This window comes from Glycine max, chromosome 1 (assembly GCF_000004515.6).
Source record: "Glycine max cultivar Williams 82 chromosome 1, Glycine_max_v4.0, whole genome shotgun sequence".
NCBI lineage: Eukaryota > Viridiplantae > Streptophyta > Magnoliopsida > Fabales > Fabaceae > Glycine > Glycine max.
In genome coordinates, this window is record NC_016088.4 from 5701282 (window position 1) to 5722671 (window position 21390).

Sequence of the window (21390 nt, forward strand, 5' to 3'; positions counted from 1 at the left end):
CTTCTTCTTCATTCCGCCCCTCCGCAGCCTCCAGGTAAGTCCCTTTTTTTTTGTTCTTCCTCTTTTGTTGATTTTTTTTTGTTCTTCCATTTTTTTCTCCATCTCGCGAGTTGCAGTTGGTTAGCTTTTGTTTTTAAGTAATTTTTTGTTTTTTAAGCTTGTGCGAAGATCTACAAGGTTCTTGTACAATAACTCATTTTCCGTCCTAGAGATATGTGCCACACCTTTATTGCAAGATCCATACAAGACCAGATCTTAAGCTCAAGATCTGACACTAAAGTTGCTCTTATAGCCCTTACGTTGAATCCTAATAGAGAATGGATGGTTGTGAAAAGAAAGAATAAAAATAGCGGATCCCAAAACAAGATATCTACCAACAAGATATCTACCCCTTACTGGTAATATAAATCCTTGTTTGGCAGAAACTTTAATTGTCCCTATTCCTAAGACTGATATCCCTATGAATCTCAAAGATTTTTGTCCTATTAGTCTTTGTAATGTCTTCCTTAAGGTTATTTCTAAGGTGGTGGTGCTCATAATTTGTTTACACTTGAATTCCCTTATTGGCCCTTTTTAGAGTAGTTTCTTTCCAGGCAAAGGTACTAGTGAGAATGTTGTGATCACCTAAGAGATTGTTCACAGTATGCATCAGAAAAAAGGTAAATCTAGTTATCTTATGCTTAAAATAGACTTTGAAAAAGCCTATGATATAGTTGATTAAGACTTCCTATGACTCACTTTATTTGATTTTGGATTCCCATAATTATTATTGCTTTGATTATGAACTGCATTACCTCTACTTCTTTATCATTGAGATGGAATAGTGAGGTTCAATAAAATTTTAGCCCCCACAAAGGTCTTAGACAAGGAGACCCCCTTTGTCCTTATCTTTTTGTTTTGTGCATGAAAAAATTATCTTACTTAATTCAAGAGGCAATTGATCAGAAAGACTGGAGGCCTATAAGAATTGCTTAAAATGGGCCCTCCTTCTCTCACTTGTTTTTTGTAGATGACTGATTGCTCTTCTCAACAACACATGTGCTTAAGCTAGACTTATTAGCAGATTATTGAATGCATTTTGCATGGCTTCTGGCCTGAAAGTTAATTTGCAAAAATCTAGATTTTTATCCTCAAGGAATACACCTCTAGAAGGAAAGTGGAAAAAATTGTTAGTATTGTGGGGTTTCAATGTACTCAGAATATTGATAATTAACTTGGGTTTCCCCTTGTTGCTGGCAGAGTGAAAAAAACCACTTTGCTTTCATTGTGAATAAAGTCAACACTCATATGGCAGGATGGAAACATAAACTTCTTAACAGGGCTAGTAGAGTTACTCTTGTCAAGTTTGTTTTTAATTCCATCCCAATTTACACTATGCAGAATATGTGGTTGCCATAGGGTATTTGTAATACTCTTGATACCTCTTCTAGAAGATTTATTTGGGGATCCAACACTAACCACTGGGTCATATGGCCAACTATTACCCAGTCTAAGAAGCTAGGTGGTCTCGGTATAAAAAGGACAAGAGAGGCTAATGTGGCTATGCTTGGGAAACATGTATGGACTTTGTTGCACAAGCCAAATAAGATTTGGGTTGTTCTTATTCTTGACTTCCACTAAAAATGCTATCGCAGTTCTTCAACCAGGTTTTAAAATTAGAGTGGGCCAGGGGAATGTTTCCTTATGGTATGATCGCTAGTTTTCTAGAGGCATTGTTTGCCAGTCAGTAAATGATATTCACATTAATGATGACAACAATTGGATATGTTGCTGGTCCAATATGGTCACGGATAGTCCTTTGTGGCTCAAGTTGGAGGTAGAAAGCATATTCATCAATGCAGAAACCCATGATGTGGTTGCTTGGGGTTATGCTTTGAATGACATTTACACGATTTCTTTTGCTTATGGTTGGCTCACAAAAGCTCGCTCATCCACTGTGGTCAATGATAGGAGAGGATCCTGGGTTTGGCCACTCCAAACTCCATAAAATATATAACATTTTCTTTGGCTTGTTGATCATAAAAGCATCCCAAGAAACCTTTTTAAAACTAACCTTCATATTGTGTTTAACTCTCTTTGTATCAAGTGTGGCAACAATGAAGAATCCATTCTTCACCTTCCCAATGATTTCCCCAAAGCCATTATTTCTATTAGGGAGCTCTTGAACCTGGACATGCATGATATCCCTATGAACCCGATAGTTAAGCTTGGATCAAAAAGTACTCAATTGGTAGCAATGGCTCACTCTTTGCTTCAACAGTTTGGTGGATTTGGAAGGCTTGGAACAAAGAAATTTTTTCATCAAACAACTATCCCATGTTTGTTCTTCGTAGCAGAATTCTCTCTCTCAATGACACCATTCAACATGTTTTTCCTTAGTCGACAGTTGCTCGCGCTCAAAGATTGGTCTGTTAGTTTGCATCGGATCAACGTATATATGTTTAAGTTCAACATAGACGATAGTGCCATTGGTAACCTAGGTAAAGTGGGTTTTGGTGGTTTAGTTCATGACTCTAATGGCACTTGGTGTTGGGTAATCAATGCTCTCACAAATAAAATTACCCACACCCACAAAGCATCTTGAGAACACACACAAAAATTACACCATAGGAAAAATAATAACAAACACAAGAATTTAACATGGTTCGACACTTCTTGCCTACGTCCATGAAACTGTTTCAAAAATATTTTCCTATCACAAAAATGATTACAAGATTGTAACCCATCCCAAATAGTGTATCACTCTACAAACCTGAGTACCCCACTCAATGGTTACAAGAAATGATAACACTCTCACACAAAGATACTTTTCTCTCGACAAAGTGACTTTATTTCTCTTCTCACACACTCTCTCTTCATGTGTTGTTTCTCCACTAATTCTCTTCTCTATTTAAAGTGAAGATTGCCACCAACTATAATAAATAAGTTCTCTTGGAAATTGAAACAAAAATAACTTCCAATGCATCTATTCAAATAAGCTTCATCTAGTAAAATGCAATTTTCCACTTTGCATTTAAGCCACCTAAACCTTAGTGATAAAAATCCAATTCCCAATATGCATGCACCTTATCTTTTGGCTTGAAACTCTACACTTGGATCGTCGACTTCTCTAATTCGTGTGGAGTTTCTTCCAGTAATCTTGCCGAGCTTCAAGCTATCTTTCACGGTTTGAGTATTTCCTGGCTTGAAGGAATCCGCAGCTTGACTTGTGAATTCGATTCCCTCTGTGCTCTTACTTTCATCAAGAATGGCGTAGATATTACTCACCGTTGTTTCCTAATAGTCTCCAAGATTATTTCGTTATGGCAGTAGGATTGGGCTCTTCCGTTGAAGCATACCTTGAAGGAGGGGAACCAAGTTGCTGACTCTCTGGCCAAAGATGGTGCTCAAGGAATTCATTAGTTGATTATTCATGAAACTTGTCCTATTTCTATGCAGCCCAAGTTTTTAGTTGATGACTTAGGGGTGTTGTTCCTAAGGCCTGGGTTTCTTTTGTTCTTGTTTTTCTTTTCCTCGGCATAAAAAAAAAATCTTGTTGTACATAATTGTTTGCAACTAAATGCCATTTGGTTCAGATCCTTAGGTAAGATCTTGAGTTTGAGTCTTGTAGATAAGGAAAACATGGTTAGAAGAGGAGGTCCCACTAAAGATAACCAACCTGATTCTTTGACAAAGATTAGTTATCAATAAAATCAGTGGATATCTCAGTTTTTATTAGTAGGAATTGAACTAGAATTTTACAACAATTCATGTACAATACTCAATCAAATGAGTTAGACTTTCTTGAAGGTGATGCTTGAAACATTTTGAATTTCAAAATGAACTTTGCTAATGAAAATACTCATCTTTTAACTGTAAATAACTCATGAACCAATGTACTCTTTGCCCATATTGATTCTTAAGATATACAATTAAGCTCTTTCCTTCATAAATGAACAAAAGAGCTTAAAGGAATTGTGTATCATACAATCTCGAAGCTTGAACAGTCAGGAATGTGAGACTTCCATGCTCTTAGTGGGCACCCCAAAGGGTGGTTGAAGGGAGTAGTTACCAAGTTGGTAAGTTCTCTTGTTTGACTCATATAATCGACAATGAGGAAACATCAGGTATCTATCTAGCACAACACATTATATATATTTCGGACTAAACTACTTGAGTATTGGAGTCCAATTGAAGGTTCTTCATCATATGCATGAAGGAGCATATGGGACAACCCAGGAGTGTACATAGACAAGGAGATCAATGCACACTAGTGGACCTACATTAAGGGTGCACTTGACACCCTCATTTTTTATAATTCATCAATAGAAGTTTTCATTAACAGAAAATTATAAATAAAATCTTTTATTTTTGTATTTTATTCCATCTATATTTATATATTTGAATCCACAAATTTTAAATTTTAAAATTTATTTTCATTGACTTAGGGTCTTGGATCTGCAACTGTGGACAATAATAGACTAGAAGAAAGATGAGCTCAGTCTACATGAAGTTGGTAAGAACACTAATAATTAGAATCAATTATATAAACAAAGCACTATAGTCAGTGATCTGAATTCTCAATAATAAAGATATAGATGAGATACAAAATGAAAGAGGCAAATGAGACCCATCCAAATTGTTTCAATTCACCAAGGCAACAGCCAAGTGAGTTATATTCTTGGCTTACCATGAGAGTGAAGGGAAAGAGACCTAAATTTCCAAATAATAAAGCGAAAGTGCTGTGAGATGCTAATGAACTTGTTTAATTGGTTGCAAGTTTCACATCTAAATTTGATATGGATAATGCATTTATTTGCGAGTATATGGAGGGCATCATTTGATTTATCAAAATGAGCTATTCAAATTATGTGTTGTCTCTTGGACCTCATCAAATATATTTTTCAAATGCGCATGGTTTTTGACTCATCATTCATTCGTTCCTTCATTTTTTCCTTTTGCCGACAACTTAATGCTTATTATATATACATGTCATAAGTTTTTTTCTCCTCTTTAGAGGGTTCATGTAAACTTGTCTAGTTAACATCAATTTGACTTTATATGAACAAACTTAACTAATGTGCCTAACACAACAATCTTGATGAGTTACTTGGAAGTAAAAATAGGTTCAAAATGGAATAATTAATGATCTTTGTTACACGTTACCAACACATTTTGGTAGGGCCTTTAGAAGGCTAATAATTAAACCAAACCAGTGGGTACCCATTACCAACTTGTAGCAGCAGAAATTTGTTATCCTGTGGCCCAATATCAGAAGCACCAAGAGATTGGAAAAGAGAGAGTGGTTACTGGTGGGAGAGAGGTGCCACACCACACCATATTTTTTATTATAACATATTATTGGTATTGAGTATCTATTGCTTTATTAATGATTAATTACCGTTAGAAAATCTGACTAGTCATTTTGACTAGGATCTCACCTTCCAACTAAGTTTTTTCAATTCACAATATTCGAACACAAAACCTTATTTAAGGGGATCGAACCCAATACAATTTGAACTAATGACTTGTTGGTACACAACACCATATGATTATATGTGCGTTACACCTTTTTTTCTTGACCAGGATATACAAGTGCCACACCACACCATATGATTATATTTGTGTTGCACCTTTTTTCTTGACCAGGATATACAGTCAATTGTTCTTTCTTTTTTCCATTATAATAATAAAAATATACATACTATATAAACAGATTTCTTTTATGACAATGATTTTGCTTCATACGTTCATATAATTAATTAGGAAGTGAAGTATATAAAAACCATCTTCATGGTTCCCAAAAGTTTAAACTGCAATTTAGGTCTAATGTTTTTGAGCTTGTTGAGTCCATGTCACTCTGACACTGGCTGTTCAAGTCAAGCATTTCTGACAACTTGGCTTTCCTCAACTTGTTGCCACATCTTTTCCCACATGGTTGCTCAACAACACAGCTACCATCATCAGATTCTGCTGCTGTTGCACTTCTCTTTCTCCCACTAGCCTCATTGCTTGAGCCTCCATTGGATGCTTTATCCTCAGTGAGAATTTCCATCAATGGCAATTGAAGTGAAACATTAATGGAACTTTTGAACTCCACAATCTCTTCCATTGGCTGTTTCTCTTCCTTTCTCCCCGAGCTTTCAGAAGATGTCAAGGAACTTTCCAGTGAACACATAGTGCCTCTGTCTCTTTTCCTCTCCCCACAGCTTAAACTCAACCCTCTTGTTTCTGTCAGTTCTGAGATGGGAGAACTTGGACAAGCATTGTTGATGATGGTAACTAGCTGAGAAAGTTCAGCTTTTGTAAGTTCTATCCCCACTGGGGAAGAATTGTATCCAGCAAGTGCTTCTTGTGCCTTCTTTAGCACTGATTGTAAATACTTCCCTTGAGCTTCAATTCTGAGCTGCAAATGTTTTTGCACCTGAAATCACCATCCAATTTCATTAACATGTCCTTATGCAAATTGAGATAAGAGCCAAGGTTTTCAAAAACGATTGGCGATGGTGATTTCAGCCACAACATAAAACTTTTTTTACTATAGTGTGACTGTAATTATAGTCATATCATATCAATCACATTTGTTCACAATTTCCCACAATATCAAGGAATGCAATGAAACTGTGACCGGAATTTAGAACCATGATAAGAGCAAGTTTAAATTGATAAATCATACTATATGTGCTACCTCAATTTGTTCATGAAGTTTCCTTTGCACTTCCATTTGCATTTGGAGTGCCTGAGCTATCTGCATGTTTCTGGTAAATAAACACAGAACTTGATCAATAAAAGCTCTAGGAAATACCATTTCCCTATGAGACATAGTCCTTTAAAAATAAAATAAAATATTTGATCAATTTCAAATTATTACTCCGTAAGTTGATTCTGGGCCCCAATACTGATTTCCCTGCTGCAATGGCCATCACTGCTGCTCTTGGTTTCTATGTAATCTGCACCAAAAAGGATATATTATGCCAACTGAGATAATTATCAATCATGCTATAATTTGCTGTTCAACTAGACACGCTATAAGTCACCTTCTTGTTTGTTGTCAGAGCAGGTTTCTAGTTCTTGGCTTTTCCCAAGTCTATATTTCTGTAACCACAAACACAAAAACAAAAAAAAGTCACAAATCCTGATTTCCTGATTCAGTGAATAGAAAACAAAGAATTATATAATATCATTACAAAAGGGGAATGAATGCCTGTAAATGGCTCTTCAGGTGGTACAAAGTAAGTCCCGGAATTCCCATCACCCTCATAAGACTCTTTGGAGTTGCTTCTGCCACATGATGCCACAGAGTGACAAATAATATAAGCTAAGGTGTTCTATGAAATATTAATAATAATAATATGAATAGTAAATAAGGTGTGATCAAGGTTTGTGCTATACTCACTATCTGCACCTCCAAGCTGATTGGTAGCCTCAATGAACCGTCGGTGAAGCTCAGGAGTCCATTTCAGCCTTGGTTTGGAATCAGTGGACAGCACAAAATGCATGCTTTGTGGATCCATTTGCTATATTTGGATGAGTTACTACTTACTTGCTGGCAAAGGACTGAAACATAGATGTGCCTTTTGATCCTTTTAGCTATGTATGCATCAATATGTGCCAGCTATAGTTCTCTTTATAACTTGGAGTTGGTTGTGTTGTTCTATGATCTCACTCCATATCAGGAAACATAAGTGGGGTTATGTTGGGGGAATATATGCCATGAGCTGTGGTTCTTCCTCTCTCTCATCCCATTCCATACCAACTTTTCCTTCTTTTCTTTTTTAAAAAAAGAAGAAAAATTCCCTCTATTCTTTCTTCTTTGACTTGAATGGGGTGGAGAGAATCTCTGATGCAGCAAAAACAGGGAAAGCAAAACAGCTCAATTTTTGAGTCTTAAAAGGAGAGAAAAGAGGGAAAGTGTGTGGTTTGTTTTTATCTTGCTGTTTTCCCACTTCACTATCTATCTCTATGGTTGATTCCATACTGAATTAGGTAGGCCCACCATAATGAATAATAGGGTACTACTTTCTTGATGCTGTGAGAAACTTTTAGGAAAAATAAAATCATGGGCATGCTGTTAAGGATATTTTTCATCTTGCTATTCAAAGTGAAAACTAAATGAATTAACCTTTCTTTCAAGTTTCATTTTTAAAAGAAGATTTTTTGACAGTTGTTTTTCCTATATAGTAAAAAAATAGCTTCAAGTCCAACAAATTATCACATCATTGAATAATTTTAACTTTATTTTTAAATATATATTTTTATCTTATATTTTAAAATATTATTTAAAATAAAAAGTCTAGTCAAATACTTTAATTATGATTTTCTTTTATGTAGTGTTTGTTTGTGGTGCCATTGGCAGATTCTTTTTGTTCCATGTAGGGATGGAGGAATCAAAGAATCTAGGATTGGATTTTTGGACCCAGAGTCCCCATGTTTGTACAAAGAAAGTAATGTAGAAGAAAGAGAACTTATCAAGCCTTTCAAAGATTAAGATGGAGATGGAGCTACTATGAAAATGAAACCAATAAAATACTTGTTTTTTCAAGACATTGAACAGGCAACAATTAATTTGTTACATTATCCGTGCAAAGGAATTGCAACCCCCCAAGTTCATTAAGGGACCATCACCACAGTTCAGTGCTTGTCATGACATAACTAAGCACTAACCCAATCAATCGGTAGGGTCATGTATATATATAAATGCATCATTGATTGTAAAGCAGTATTCCATCAAGGAAATTGAACCATACCATGACATAAAATGCATAATATAAGAGTTTATAACACACAAATTAAAAAAAGTAAATAACAGAATGAAGTGTTCTATTCCAATTGCATTGTACCGAGAAGTTTCTCTATATAAGGCAACAAACTAAGTAATGGAAGATAGAAAAAATTATTACAATCAGAAGGAGATGGATATAACATACACACGCTATGTGGCCGTGCACTTTTCTTAGTAATATGAATTATTATTATGAAAGGTATCTACAGGGCTCACTCATCATAGAAGCCCCATAAAGAAATTATTCTAAAGGGCATGCATGCTTTAATGGTGTGATATATATCCAAGTTGAAGAGAAGAAAAGAAGTTTTCCCCAAAAATAAAGGAAAGAAAAAAAGGGTGGGGTTTAATGGCCAACAACAAATTGTAAAAGTCAATTCAAGCAAGCCACTCTTCACATTATATCTCTTGGGGGTGGCGTTTAGAGTTTGATCACTATAATCAAAATGCAATTATTTGGCATTCAAAACACTGCCACTGCCATTTCAGTACCGAAATCCCATGAATTGCTCAACAGTATCCCATGATTCAAGACTGAGGAAAATCGACCCAAATTTACTTTTAAGTTATCCATAGAAGAGCAACACTTCCACACACACTATCCTAATTAGTTGACTAGCCGCAATTCAACTGCTAGTGGAATGTAGACAAACAATATTTGGTGTGAAAATTTCAAAAATCCACTAACCAATAGTTACCATTATCAGATAAGTTTATGACAAATAGTAGTAGAGTATAAGGGTGGTCATGGTGGGGCCTACAAACCCAAGAGGGTGAAGGGTAGCTTAGGTTCTTCCTATTTAAGCATATGCTGCTTGTGTGTGTCTTGAAATACATTCAATTCAATACCTTAGTGGCAAGCTTAGCTCACATTGGAAGAAAGGAATATTATTATTGATTACACGTATTTGTTGTGGTGTGTGGACCAAACGTTTGAAAAACAAGAAAGAAAAAAAAAAAGAGGAAGAGTAATTGCAAGACCTTAATCTTTTTTAACAGCTGCTGTACTCGAAGCTCCTTTTCTTGCTTTAATATATTCCACAACAGATAAAGGAGATTCCATGATGATGCTAAATCCAAAGGGACCCCGGTATTTTTATTAGATTAGTAGGAGAAGGTCCGGTGAATCAAAAGTCATTTAAGCAAAGTTGCTTCATCAATTATTACTCTTTTAATGGCCCCATCAAGGGAAGATCTCACAAATCCAAAAGCAGTGAAAGAAGATGAGAAGAATGTGGCCTCAGGAATCACAAAAAGAGAAGCAAAAGGAACTTGTCAACATCCCACCATAGAGAATAGTTGAATTTTACTGAAAGAAAAAGAAAAAATTATGTCAAACATGGTCACTTGTTCAAAATGAGGTCAGCAATGTGTCACTAGGTAAATGTAGGATTTTTCAAGCAGAGTAGTAGAGTAGGCATGAAACATTGCAATTTTTATTTTATCTATTAAGACTACAACATTTTGTTACATGATTTTCTTCCACTTCTTTTGCTTAATTTGTGTCAGCACAGCACAAATGAAAGTCAAGACATATTCCGGACAATTAGGAAACTTTGGACATCGTATATTCAGTCCTATAAGATGCCATAATTGTATAGGTTTCAACAGATCAGGTCACGAAACGTACCTCAATATGATCTCATGACATGGATTCCCTAACTAGGCCTCCCATGTGCTCCAAAATGCCCCTAAAAGGACACTTAACCTATGCTTTGTATGCATCATCAATGCATTCTCTATCAGACCAGAGTATGAACAATGCTTCCATCGATCAGCTTGAATTTTTGCAAATAACTTATTCACATCAAGAATGCTCGTTTAGGTTCAATCCTAGTCTAACTCCAGTTAAAATGGCCCACTACGCATCAAAGTAAACATTGTCATAACAATAAATGCTTCAAATAATTGAACTAGGTGGATGACATAAAACGCATACAAATACCATCCAATTATAAGATGCAAGTATATCCGAGGTTCATTAAAGAATATATAAAAGAATCCGATATTTTAACATGGGTTGTTGAACTTTAATTAATAATCTGAGTCTGATTCATGATATGTGATAACCATAAATATTTTTGAGTTTTATTATTCAAATAGTCTTATTCAATTTAAATAAAATTGTCTCGTGTGAATGACATTTATAACTAGTTATCAATATAAATTATCACTTATGTGTTAACCTGACTTATTAAAGATTCAAGTTAAGTTGGGTTTGGTAAAAATTGACTGGTTAGTGGGTCCAATTTGACTCGGCTTATTTAACTTACTATTCACAAGTTTAGTTTTTGTTTTTAATTACAATTGCAACTTACTGGGTTAACCCATTAAGTAATTAAAATAAGTAATACAAAAATTAATTATTTAATTCTATTCTAATCATAACAACGGACGGTAGTACATTAACTTACTTTTTTATATATAGATATAGAATTAGAATATGAAAATGACTTTTCAAATCATTAATATATATATAAATTGTTGGACACAATATAATAAACCTATTAATGTTGTAGTTTTCATTACGTGCCGCAAAATTTTTATCACCTCAACTTTTTTTTTTGCATGTTTTGATATTTTCTTACATAGATATATATATATATTTTTAAGTCAACTAATATAAGTAATCAATGATGGATTGAGCTGGATTCAACATTTTTCGGCACACAATAAAGTAAATTAAGTTAAAGGCTCACTTTTTTTACCGACCCATAATGAGGTAGGCTCTCAGCTCACAATCTTGTAAAAGAATTATTTAATAAAATATTTAATATTTGAAATTGGAAAATTACAACTGTAATTTCCACCAAGACCTGTTTGAATTAATAAATTTATTTGGAAGTACTCATATAAGAGAAGAAAATAAGAAGAAAAAAATAAAATAAGTTTTTTCATAAACTCAAATTAACTTATATATATGTTAATTTGTAAAAAATTTCTTATCTTTTAAAGAAATTATATAAAAAAATTATTACAAATTAACTTATGCTTTAGTTAATTTTAATTCATGGGAGGGCTCATTTTTTTCGTCTTCTAAAATTACTTAATAAACTTATCCAAACATGCTGAAAGAATATAACTACTCACTGTATCTACAACCCTCTACGCGGATACAGTTGTTAAACATTGAATATCGCAGTTTGGTTCATTTCTGGAATCTCATTGGATTGGTTCAAGCATAACATATTTGTTCAAGCATCCAAGTCTTTCATGAACAGCCTGAGAAGACAAAAAGAGAACCGTACAAGAATATTCGCCACATATATAATTCAGCCAAAGCATCACATTTTTGTGGACCTCTGGCACATCAAATAAATAATACTGTAATTGGAAGAGAACCGCAGCAGAGATTAAGAATTAAGTTGGTTTGGTTAAAAACAATCCAAAAATAAAAGTATTATTGAAAAACAAAGTACAAGAGATTTATAAAAGTCATACAAGCCTAAATCAAGGATCCAGATCCCCTGCAGTGATTTCAGGAAGTGCAGTGAAATTTTATACCACATACTTTTTTGTGTTTTTTTTTTAAATTTTTTATTAGTATTTTATTTAATTAATAATGAAAAGTGTGTGGTGAAATATATAAAACTTGAGTAACTATAATAGAGTAATACCTTTATTAAAGAAAATTTTAAAGAGTTAAAAAAGGTTACAAGCTCAATACACCAATCAGAAAATAAGATTTAAATAGAGTAATGGGTGGCTTATGATAGTTAAGAGTGATTTATAGCAGTTAAAGGATAAATATTTTTAAGGAAAAGTGAGAATCAAACTTGAGTATTGCGTTTATTATATACTAGGAAAAAAAAGGCATTCCATGTCTCTGTAATTTCTTAAAATAATACAAAAGAAAATTATATAACTTAAATAATAGTGGGTGGTTTGAATAGTGTAGTAATAAGAATAAAATAGATATTTATGAAAGCAATTATAAGAATAAAATGGGATAAAAATTATGTACACTAAAATTTCGTATCCCATTCATATATAATTATATTTCCTTTAATTTATATATATATATATATATATATATATATATATAATACATTATTGATTGCTTAGTTTAACAAAATGTTTTTTGTTTCAACTTTTTGTTTTTTTATTAATAATCAAAGAAATATTATCTTTATAGAAGACATGCAGGTATTATTAATGATATTATTGGATTTTTTTTTTGTCAGCCAACAAAGAGAATATATTAGAAAATGAATCAAAACCTGTTATGATTCAAATTCTGAAGTGTGTTTGAAAATGAATTATAAACTTGATTTTTCACGTCCAAGCAAAAGCTATTAGATTTAGCTTTTAAAAAGTTTGCATCTGGGATGTGAGTTTTTTTTTTTTTTTTTTTACAAACTTGTATCCAAACAAGGGGGATATACTACTTTTACTTTGTACATGATTAACTCTTGTTGCCAAACTTAACTCCCCTTATTCATTTTGTTTTCCTTTATCTTTTCCTTTTATTCCCTTTCATGTTAAAAGAAGGTTGAGGAGTTTACATGTTTAGTATTCCGTTCATGGCTAGGCTATCTTACAAACCATCACGCTAGCTACCGGATTAAACTCCAAGCACATTAATATTTCATATGTCAAAAAACATTACCATAGAATAATCCCTTCGACTATGAATCTCAATTTTCAGACAGTATAAAGTTTCAGGTCACCAAAGGGTCTAATTGGATCTATTGATTCACAGTGTGTCTAAGTTATTATAAATTTCTTAATATGTAAGTTTGATTTTCATGCATAAAAATAAAATAAAAATTAGAATCGGTGCTCATAGCTGTTTGGTCCTATAACATTGATAACAAGATTCCTGCATTAACTTTTATATCCTCCTTGCATTAGAAGTTAGATATTTGATCTAGAGAATATTTTTATTTTTTTGACAAAAAGATGCTCATATTATATCATTTAATAAAAGAAAATGAATACAATTTGGAGTGAAATGAAAAACAAGCTAACCAGCATAAAATCTAAATTCTCTTGCCAAGCAATGGATAACTCAATTTACTTGTCTGTTAACAAACTGAATCTCACAGTTTTGAAAAGTAAAGAGCTTCTGTTCACAAGTCTTCAAAATGGTACCAAACTTAACTCCGTATTCACCAACTTTTTTCATCTAAAGAATAATTGAAATATTGAATTTACACCATCGAGTGTGATCGAAAATCAGTTTCGTGCATAGCATTGATCTCTAAAATTTGCCCAATTAATAACCGGTCCTAAAGTCTCAAGAAACCAATTTAAAGCACCAAATTCTAACCCTTGTTTTCCCTTATCCCTTGCTAATGCCTGATTATGTAGACAAGCACCATCCTAATAGAAATATCTGAATTTAATTAGCATACGAAGCAAAAAGTATAGTTTGCTTTTTGTTGAAATCTTCAAATTTCATCAAAAGAACTTCTTTGATATGAAGAAGCACTATCGTACGCTTACCAAAGACAAAATTCTTTAAATAGTAAGAGACGTCTTGGTAAGAATAACTGAATAAATCCCTTTATAAAAAAACTGAATAAATGATATCAATCGAAATAAGTATATATATTAATTCAGCAAAAAGTATATCTATATTTGTAACTATATTTTTTAAGTATTACCCCTAATTATTAATTTCCAAATTTATAATTACTAGCTATTTTAGTCCCTTAAATTACAAGAAAAAAAATAGATCCTCCGTAATTGTAAATTGTCGAACATGTCAATCTCTGGTATCAAGTCCTGTCAATCTAATCCTAAATTTAACAAATTTTATTCTTAACTTTAACAATTTATCAATCATTTTTCTTTTTTTTTTTTGTACTTAATTCAATTTGGTCCCTAATGCAAACATAATTTAAGAACAAATTCAGGACGAATGTAAGAACAAAATTTACTGATTTGGTAACGCTAGGGATCAAATTGACCTGTACTGCCTATTAGCCTATACGCATGTTGCCTTTACATAGAGGGGACGAGGTTTGAAGAACATCCTTGTTTTATAAGTGTGACTCTCAGCTTTATTACTCCATTATCCCCTTCATTTCTTTTTATGTGTCATTTAAGATTGTTATGTAAAAATAAAAAAAAATAATAAATTTTCTTGATTTTAATAAAATTCATGAAGTTTCCTTTTTTATTTGGTTGATACGTTAAGAAATCTAATGTAGTTGGTTGAGCGTAATATATAAGTTATGGTAAATTTTTTAACATTGGTTTTGATCCCTAGGATAAAAAAAGAAGAAGAAGGTATTTGATATGATGAATTAACTACATATGAATTAGAATTTTGTTGGATGGTTAGAATTTAGAAAAAAGATAAATTCATCAGCTGAGTTCTTTCCAACAATTTAGTACGCAGGATTCACTCAAACTTGATTTGCATATTCTTGTTAAGGCTTTTAGAGTCGTATTGCCAACTATTATGGATATACTGTCCCCATTTGGGTTTGAGATGTCAGCCCAACTACGAAGGGCATAAAGTCCACTCTCTCCTTCTTAATGGGTAGTATTATTAGAGTTTAATTTTTATGTAATGTGTATAATTTCTTTTTACATTATCAATTAATTATAAATAGTTGATAATATAATTTTTAAAATAATTATTATAAAAATAAATAAATTTATCTTATATTTCAATTTATTACTAAATAATGATATAAAATCTTGTACAGCATATACACTATTTATTCATTAATTTTTACCTTTTTCCATTATATCACTCATCTCATATTTATCTATTTTCTTTCTTATCTTTCTTATTGTAAAAACAATGTTGTGCGATAAGGAAGGAGCGTTAAAATGACATACATAGGATTGTAAATATGCATACAAATGCAAGGCATCTTTCTGATTATCTGACTAGGAAATAGATCCTCCAATATCATGTATATATTTTGGCAATTGTCAAACAGTATTAGATCTTATCATACAATATTATATAATCACATCCATCTTATGATATAAAGGAGATACAGGACCGCATGCGTATAGATGCAAGGCATCTTTCATACTAAGAATTAAGAATGTCTCGTTATTCTTCAACACCATGATCAAATGGGTTAATCAACTTATGAAACCAATGAAGAATTAACAACAGGTCACAAAGTATACTCAAGGCTTGATAACTTAATGCACTATCAATAACTCCAGTGGTAATCAGAAGATGCTTTTCCTTTTCTATTGTCAAATGCTAATTACTGTTCTAAAATGATTGGCTAAAGAAACAAAAGTAGGTAGTTTCTACAAAAAAAAAAATTATATTAGTAACCCCTCCCTAATTTTTAATGCATCTCTAGCATGACTGTCTTATTAAGACACTTTCCATTTTAAGATTTGTCATCAAATAAAAATCAAACTGATCCCAAAGGAAAGTATTGCCCAGAAAGTGAAGATGCATGGTTTTAAAGCTTCACTATTATCAATAACGTTTGGAGTTCTAGATATAGGCACTTACAAATAAAACACTTTCCTGTTACATTTCTTTCCTTTAAGTATCTTCTTCCTTCAAAAATTGGCTGGTACGATCTCAGTTTTGGAACCATGCACTTTGAAAAGGAAAAATTCTACTTTAGAAAAAACCCAGAAATAATATTAGAACTTTTTTTTCACAAGAAAAGAAGATTCTAATTGCAGAAAATAGAGCTTCTTTCTCATTATATATTATACTTCTATTACAAATTTTTTGGGACAATCATGGGGCTACACTACATAACTAAGGATCAGTTTGTTTATTTATAGACAGGGGAAGGATTTGGTTTGGGCTAAAGCTATTTTGATTGTAGTAGTTATATATATGTATTAGCTTTTGTGTCAAGGTTTTATCGATCATTTTTTGTTATGAAATGACTTCATGTGATGCTTCGGAAGCTTTGGCTACTTTATTCTAAAATTTTGATTTTTTTTTCAGTTTTCAGGTATATATGACAAATATCTTTTAGTTCAGTAAGAAAAATAATTAATTCCGTATTAAGAAAAAGGGGAACAGAGGAAGTTAATATGCTTTCAGACTCCGAATTATATGATAATGAAGGTAAAACGAGGTAATGAACAGTATAAGTGTTGGTTTAAAGGAGGGTTGATAAAATTGATTTTGAAAAAAATTGATTTTGATTAAAATTGATTTGAAAGTGATGTAATTTATATTTGAATTTAAGAATAAAATTCATTATAAATTTTGTATCTAACATAAAATCAACCCAACATGTGAATTTGAATCCAAAATTAATTTAAACCTCGAAACGTTAAACTAAACATGAACAACTTTAAAGTTTTTTATCAGATAAAAACTCAAAAGCTAATTTTACATTGAGTTTCCTTGGAAAAAGAAAAACAAGAGTTTCAATTTTGAATTTTACGTACGCTGATATTTAAATTCATAAGAATATTTAGATGTAGACAACAAGAATTATTCAATATATATTTGACAATAGAAATGGCAACAACTGAACTAATCACCTCTGCACACCAAGGTTCTCTGTATAGGGGCATAGGCAGGATAACCTTACAGAATGTGACATTTCTTTTTGTCACGTGACAGAATGTGACACATTCATAATTTTCGAAGTTGATCTAACATTATGATTTAGAGATTCGATTTTCAAACTCTTGTGTGTATAAAAAATATCTATTAAAAGATATAAGTTCCTTAAATGATTCTGAAAATGGATCGAAGGGTTAATTTTAGCTTTTATAGCCGAGAAATACCTTGGATTAAAGAAAATTATTCACCATAATTGTGAACATTAGGCCACAAATTCCTTAAAGCATCCAAGTCCAGCAGAATATTTCAACTTGGAATGAATAATTCCCTATCTAGTAGGTATATAACTTGTTATGCATGTAAAGGTTGGTTCATTTAAATTGTATAAGAAACATTCTACAGCACCTTTTAAAGCTAATAAAAATCTTGTACTCAACTTTGAGTCACTGCCTGCAGCCATGAAGATAATAAATTCTCTTACGCGGTAAGAAATTAATAATATTCCCATGTGCACTATATAGTAAGAGAGAGAGGGAACAATGAGCAACATAAAGTGATGGGATATGGCAAAGCAGTGAGTGACACCTAGCTCACACCCACTTTGTCCACCAAAATGGTCAATTTCTACATCCATAGCATGCTTTTAAATCCTTTGACAGACATCCACTAGTTTAACCTAAGTTCTCAACAATCATTTCACGTATATAAGAAAAAAAAAAGAATATATCCAATGCTTCAAAGAAACGTCTTTTGATTCTTGCACGTGAGAATCTCCAGCAAAATGCTCAGGCAACTAACGTTAAAAGGCATGCTACTCAGTAACTTTTTCCAAACATTTTGATAATGGAAAACTCAGAGGTAGTGGTAGCTTTTTTCTGGGTTCCTTCTCTCAATTATTGAACATTGTACAATATATGAGGAACAAACACTGCATGCAGCTGTTGCTTTGTTTCCATTCCACCCTTTCCAACCAAAATATGTTAGGATGTTTACATGAATATTTGTAACTAGCAGATTTAATTAATTCATTTCCACAAGACTAAAATCTATCTATTCAAAATAACATATAGATGTATTCCATATAGTACAAAATGTTCAACATTATCATTGTCTATATATATTGTCTTAATATTGTTTGCACAATAGTGTTAAATTACCTCTGAAGCACGAGCCATTTTGTGAATCGTAGATTTATGTTGGAGGAAACTAAATCACTTGTCTCCTTGTATGTTTCTTCCCCGTTAAAAAATAGCATATATCTCAGTAAAGAAACTTTTATATGTTTAAAAAAAGATTTTTTATCATGTATCATTTTGTTGAAAATTAAGGGAGGTTTTGATAGAGGGAAAGTTTGGTATGCAGTTAATAAAAAAAGATTGTTAACAAATTATGATTCATAAAAGTTAATTTTACGCCATTTTTCTGTAAAAATATTTCCCAAAAAAAAAAGTAAGAATTCAACTTTTTCAAGTAAAAGAAAAATTTTAATTACTATTTTACAATGAATTTTTAATTCCCAACAAACATATTAAGACTAATCAAATATATTTTATATATTTTTAAGAACTATAATTCTTAGGAATCGATTTTTTTATGAAATTATATTTCTCAGATATGAAAAAACTTTTCTTCTACCAAATGATCCTTGGAGGGACAAAAGATATGATAGAGATAAGTTATTATTTTCCATCCACATTAAAAATATGTGGGTATTTTTCTTCAAAAGGAAAAGATACACAATTTGATTTGAGAATATGGTTGTTATACAAATGTGTATGCCTTGGGTACACCTAGGCCATTTTCCTCCCACAGTGACATTATTTGACAGGAAAGGTTAGGGTTTTTTCTTCCTTTTCTATTTTGTTGTTTCGTCTTCTTTTTTAATCAGACTTATTCTAATTATGTGTCTGTTTCTTCTAATTAGCACCAGGTTGATCACATTTCTCAGCTTAATTAATGAGGAAGGGCAACAAGTTCTTCCTTGGACTAGTGGTATGATAATGAATGAGGTGAGAAGAGCTGTCATGAGTATGAAATCTTTTAAGGTGCCAGGACCAGATGATTTTTAGCCTTTCTTTTTTCAAACAATATTAGCCTATATTGTAGGAAAAGATCTTTGTTGGCACATGTTCAACAAATTAAGTATTCATAGAAGGCATAGAAGATCACATACTTCTAGAGACAATACGTGTTTTGATCCCCAAAGTAAATTATCCTACCCTTTTGAAGGAATTAATTTCTCCTTATCAGCCTATGCAACGTGGCTTATTATTAATTTAAGTCATTACTAAGGTACTGATGAATACGCTATGCTCCTTCTTGGAAATATATATATATATATATATATATATATGATTTGAGGATTAGGCCTTTCCAGGAGAATTTTATACATAGTAAAGGCACTATGATATTGCAATATTAACTCAACAAGCCCTAAATCATGTTCATACGACCAAAGAAAGAGGAGGTCCAGTAGCTATAAAAATTAACCTGGAGAAGGAATATGACAAAGTCAACTAGCATTATCTCCAAATTACACTTTGGTAGTTTGGTTTTCCAACTAGAATTGTTAGCCTTATATCACGTGGAGTATGTGAGGGTCTAATGATCTCTTGGTATTATGGCATGGTTCTACTTATACTTCAACATTTTTTTTTATTATTTATTTTTCTCTATATTATGTTTACGTGGGTTTTCATTCCCAATCCTTATTGGTGTGTAATTTTTTCTAAACACATACCCACATGCACATAACAGATTATTGGCATGAACATTAATTCTAAGTGGCACAAACTTTTTTGTGTAACCAAAAAGTGTAATCTCTCCCACTAAATCAGTTCATTTTTTTGAATAAAATGATACTTCAGATGTTATAAAAGTTAAAAATTAAACTTCAGAACTTGATTAAAAACTTCAAGTATAAAATCACTTGCGGCAATAACTTTTGGTTAAGTAGCATACACTTTATTCTCTTGATTAAAGTAAAAATATGCAAAACAGAACTGGTAGCTACTACAAGAGTAGAAGGGCAAAACTTTCTACACGCGGGATTACCAAACTTGTCATGATATCAAACGTAGCTTTCTACTTTACAAAAGGTTAGTAGGTGGGTTTCATTTAAAGTGGCCAATCAAAGTTTCATTATAGTGATGTAACTGACCGCACAACGTGTTGGTTTATACGTAGAGTGTAGTTAAGTTATCTTCAATCTATAAGAAGATAAATAACATGTCAAAAAATTTTATGCCATTGACGGATTAATATTCATTAATGAACCACTTTTTAGCCAGATAGAAGACCGAATAAGTAGAGTTGATTCAGTAGATCGAGAGAGATTAAATAGTTTGCACAAGATTTTAGATTCTAACTTTGTTGTTCTCATTCTAATTTGAAAAAAAAAACTGAAGATGAACATTAAGTACGGAATTAATCAAACTAGAAACGGCTTCAAATGTATCCTAATTTGTTTCCTTGACATACAACCAAAGTTAAATTAATAGATTAGTGGTCATGCATCTTTAGAGTAACATGTGTCTGTTACTAATTATTTAATGCCAAATGTAAAAATATCTTGAGATGAACAATTGAACTTTTAGTTCCCACGTACGTTCGCAAATAAAAAATAATGTTTATGCAAGAACAAAAATCAAAAGGTGAAATAAAATAACCAAGTCCACCACCGAAGTCTACTATAATGGGTAGACATTATAAGGTGACTATATCTAAATATTGACAAGTTGATGACGAACGAAGTTTTTTTTTTAAACTTGTATCAAATTTGTATCTACAATTTGTAAAATGGAAGTAATTAAATTGACATTATGGTGTGTATTATAAACATTGTTATCTCTTCACCAAACTAGCTTTCAATTCATACTTTATGCACAGACATTAACAGATTATTGGCATGAACATCGAGAGTGGCACACACTTTAAAGTCAGAAAGGCACAAGAGTAGTACTAGAAGAGTAAGGGCAAACTTTCTACGCAAGGATACCAAACTTGCCATGTTATCTCCAAAAAAGTAGCTTTTGTCTTTACAAAAAGTTCCAAGGTGGGACTTATTTAAAGCGGCCAATCAAAAGATTGATTAAAATACTACTGTTAACTAAGCGCGACGAGACTTAATTGTATGCATTGTTGTGACATCTGGATGTTA

At 32.3% G+C, this 21390-nt stretch overlaps 1 protein-coding gene across 4 annotated transcripts; it reads right to left on the reverse strand.

Annotated features, from left to right (window-relative positions):
• Positions 1-5465: 5465 nt before the first annotated feature.
• Positions 5466-7907, reverse strand: PHR2 (MYB-CC domain-containing transcription factor PHR2). 4 transcript variants are annotated; one of them, XM_003517950.5, is made up of 6 exons: positions 7376-7907; positions 7184-7260; positions 7017-7074; positions 6851-6929; positions 6668-6737; positions 5466-6403 (listed from the first exon to the last, which is right to left on the reverse strand). In XM_003517950.5, the coding sequence occupies exons 1-6, from the start codon at positions 7491-7493 to the stop codon at positions 5771-5773; spliced, it is 1035 nt and encodes a 344-aa protein (XP_003517998.2). In that variant the 5' UTR covers positions 7494-7907; the 3' UTR covers positions 5466-5770. The 4 variants fall into 4 exon arrangements, with proteins under 4 accessions (XP_003517998.2, XP_014628881.1, XP_006573113.1 ...); XM_014773395.3 differs by having other exon boundaries at positions 7167-7260; positions 7372-7891; XM_006573050.4 differs by having other exon boundaries at positions 7184-7257; positions 7376-7889.
• Positions 7908-21390: the final 13483 nt, after the last annotated feature.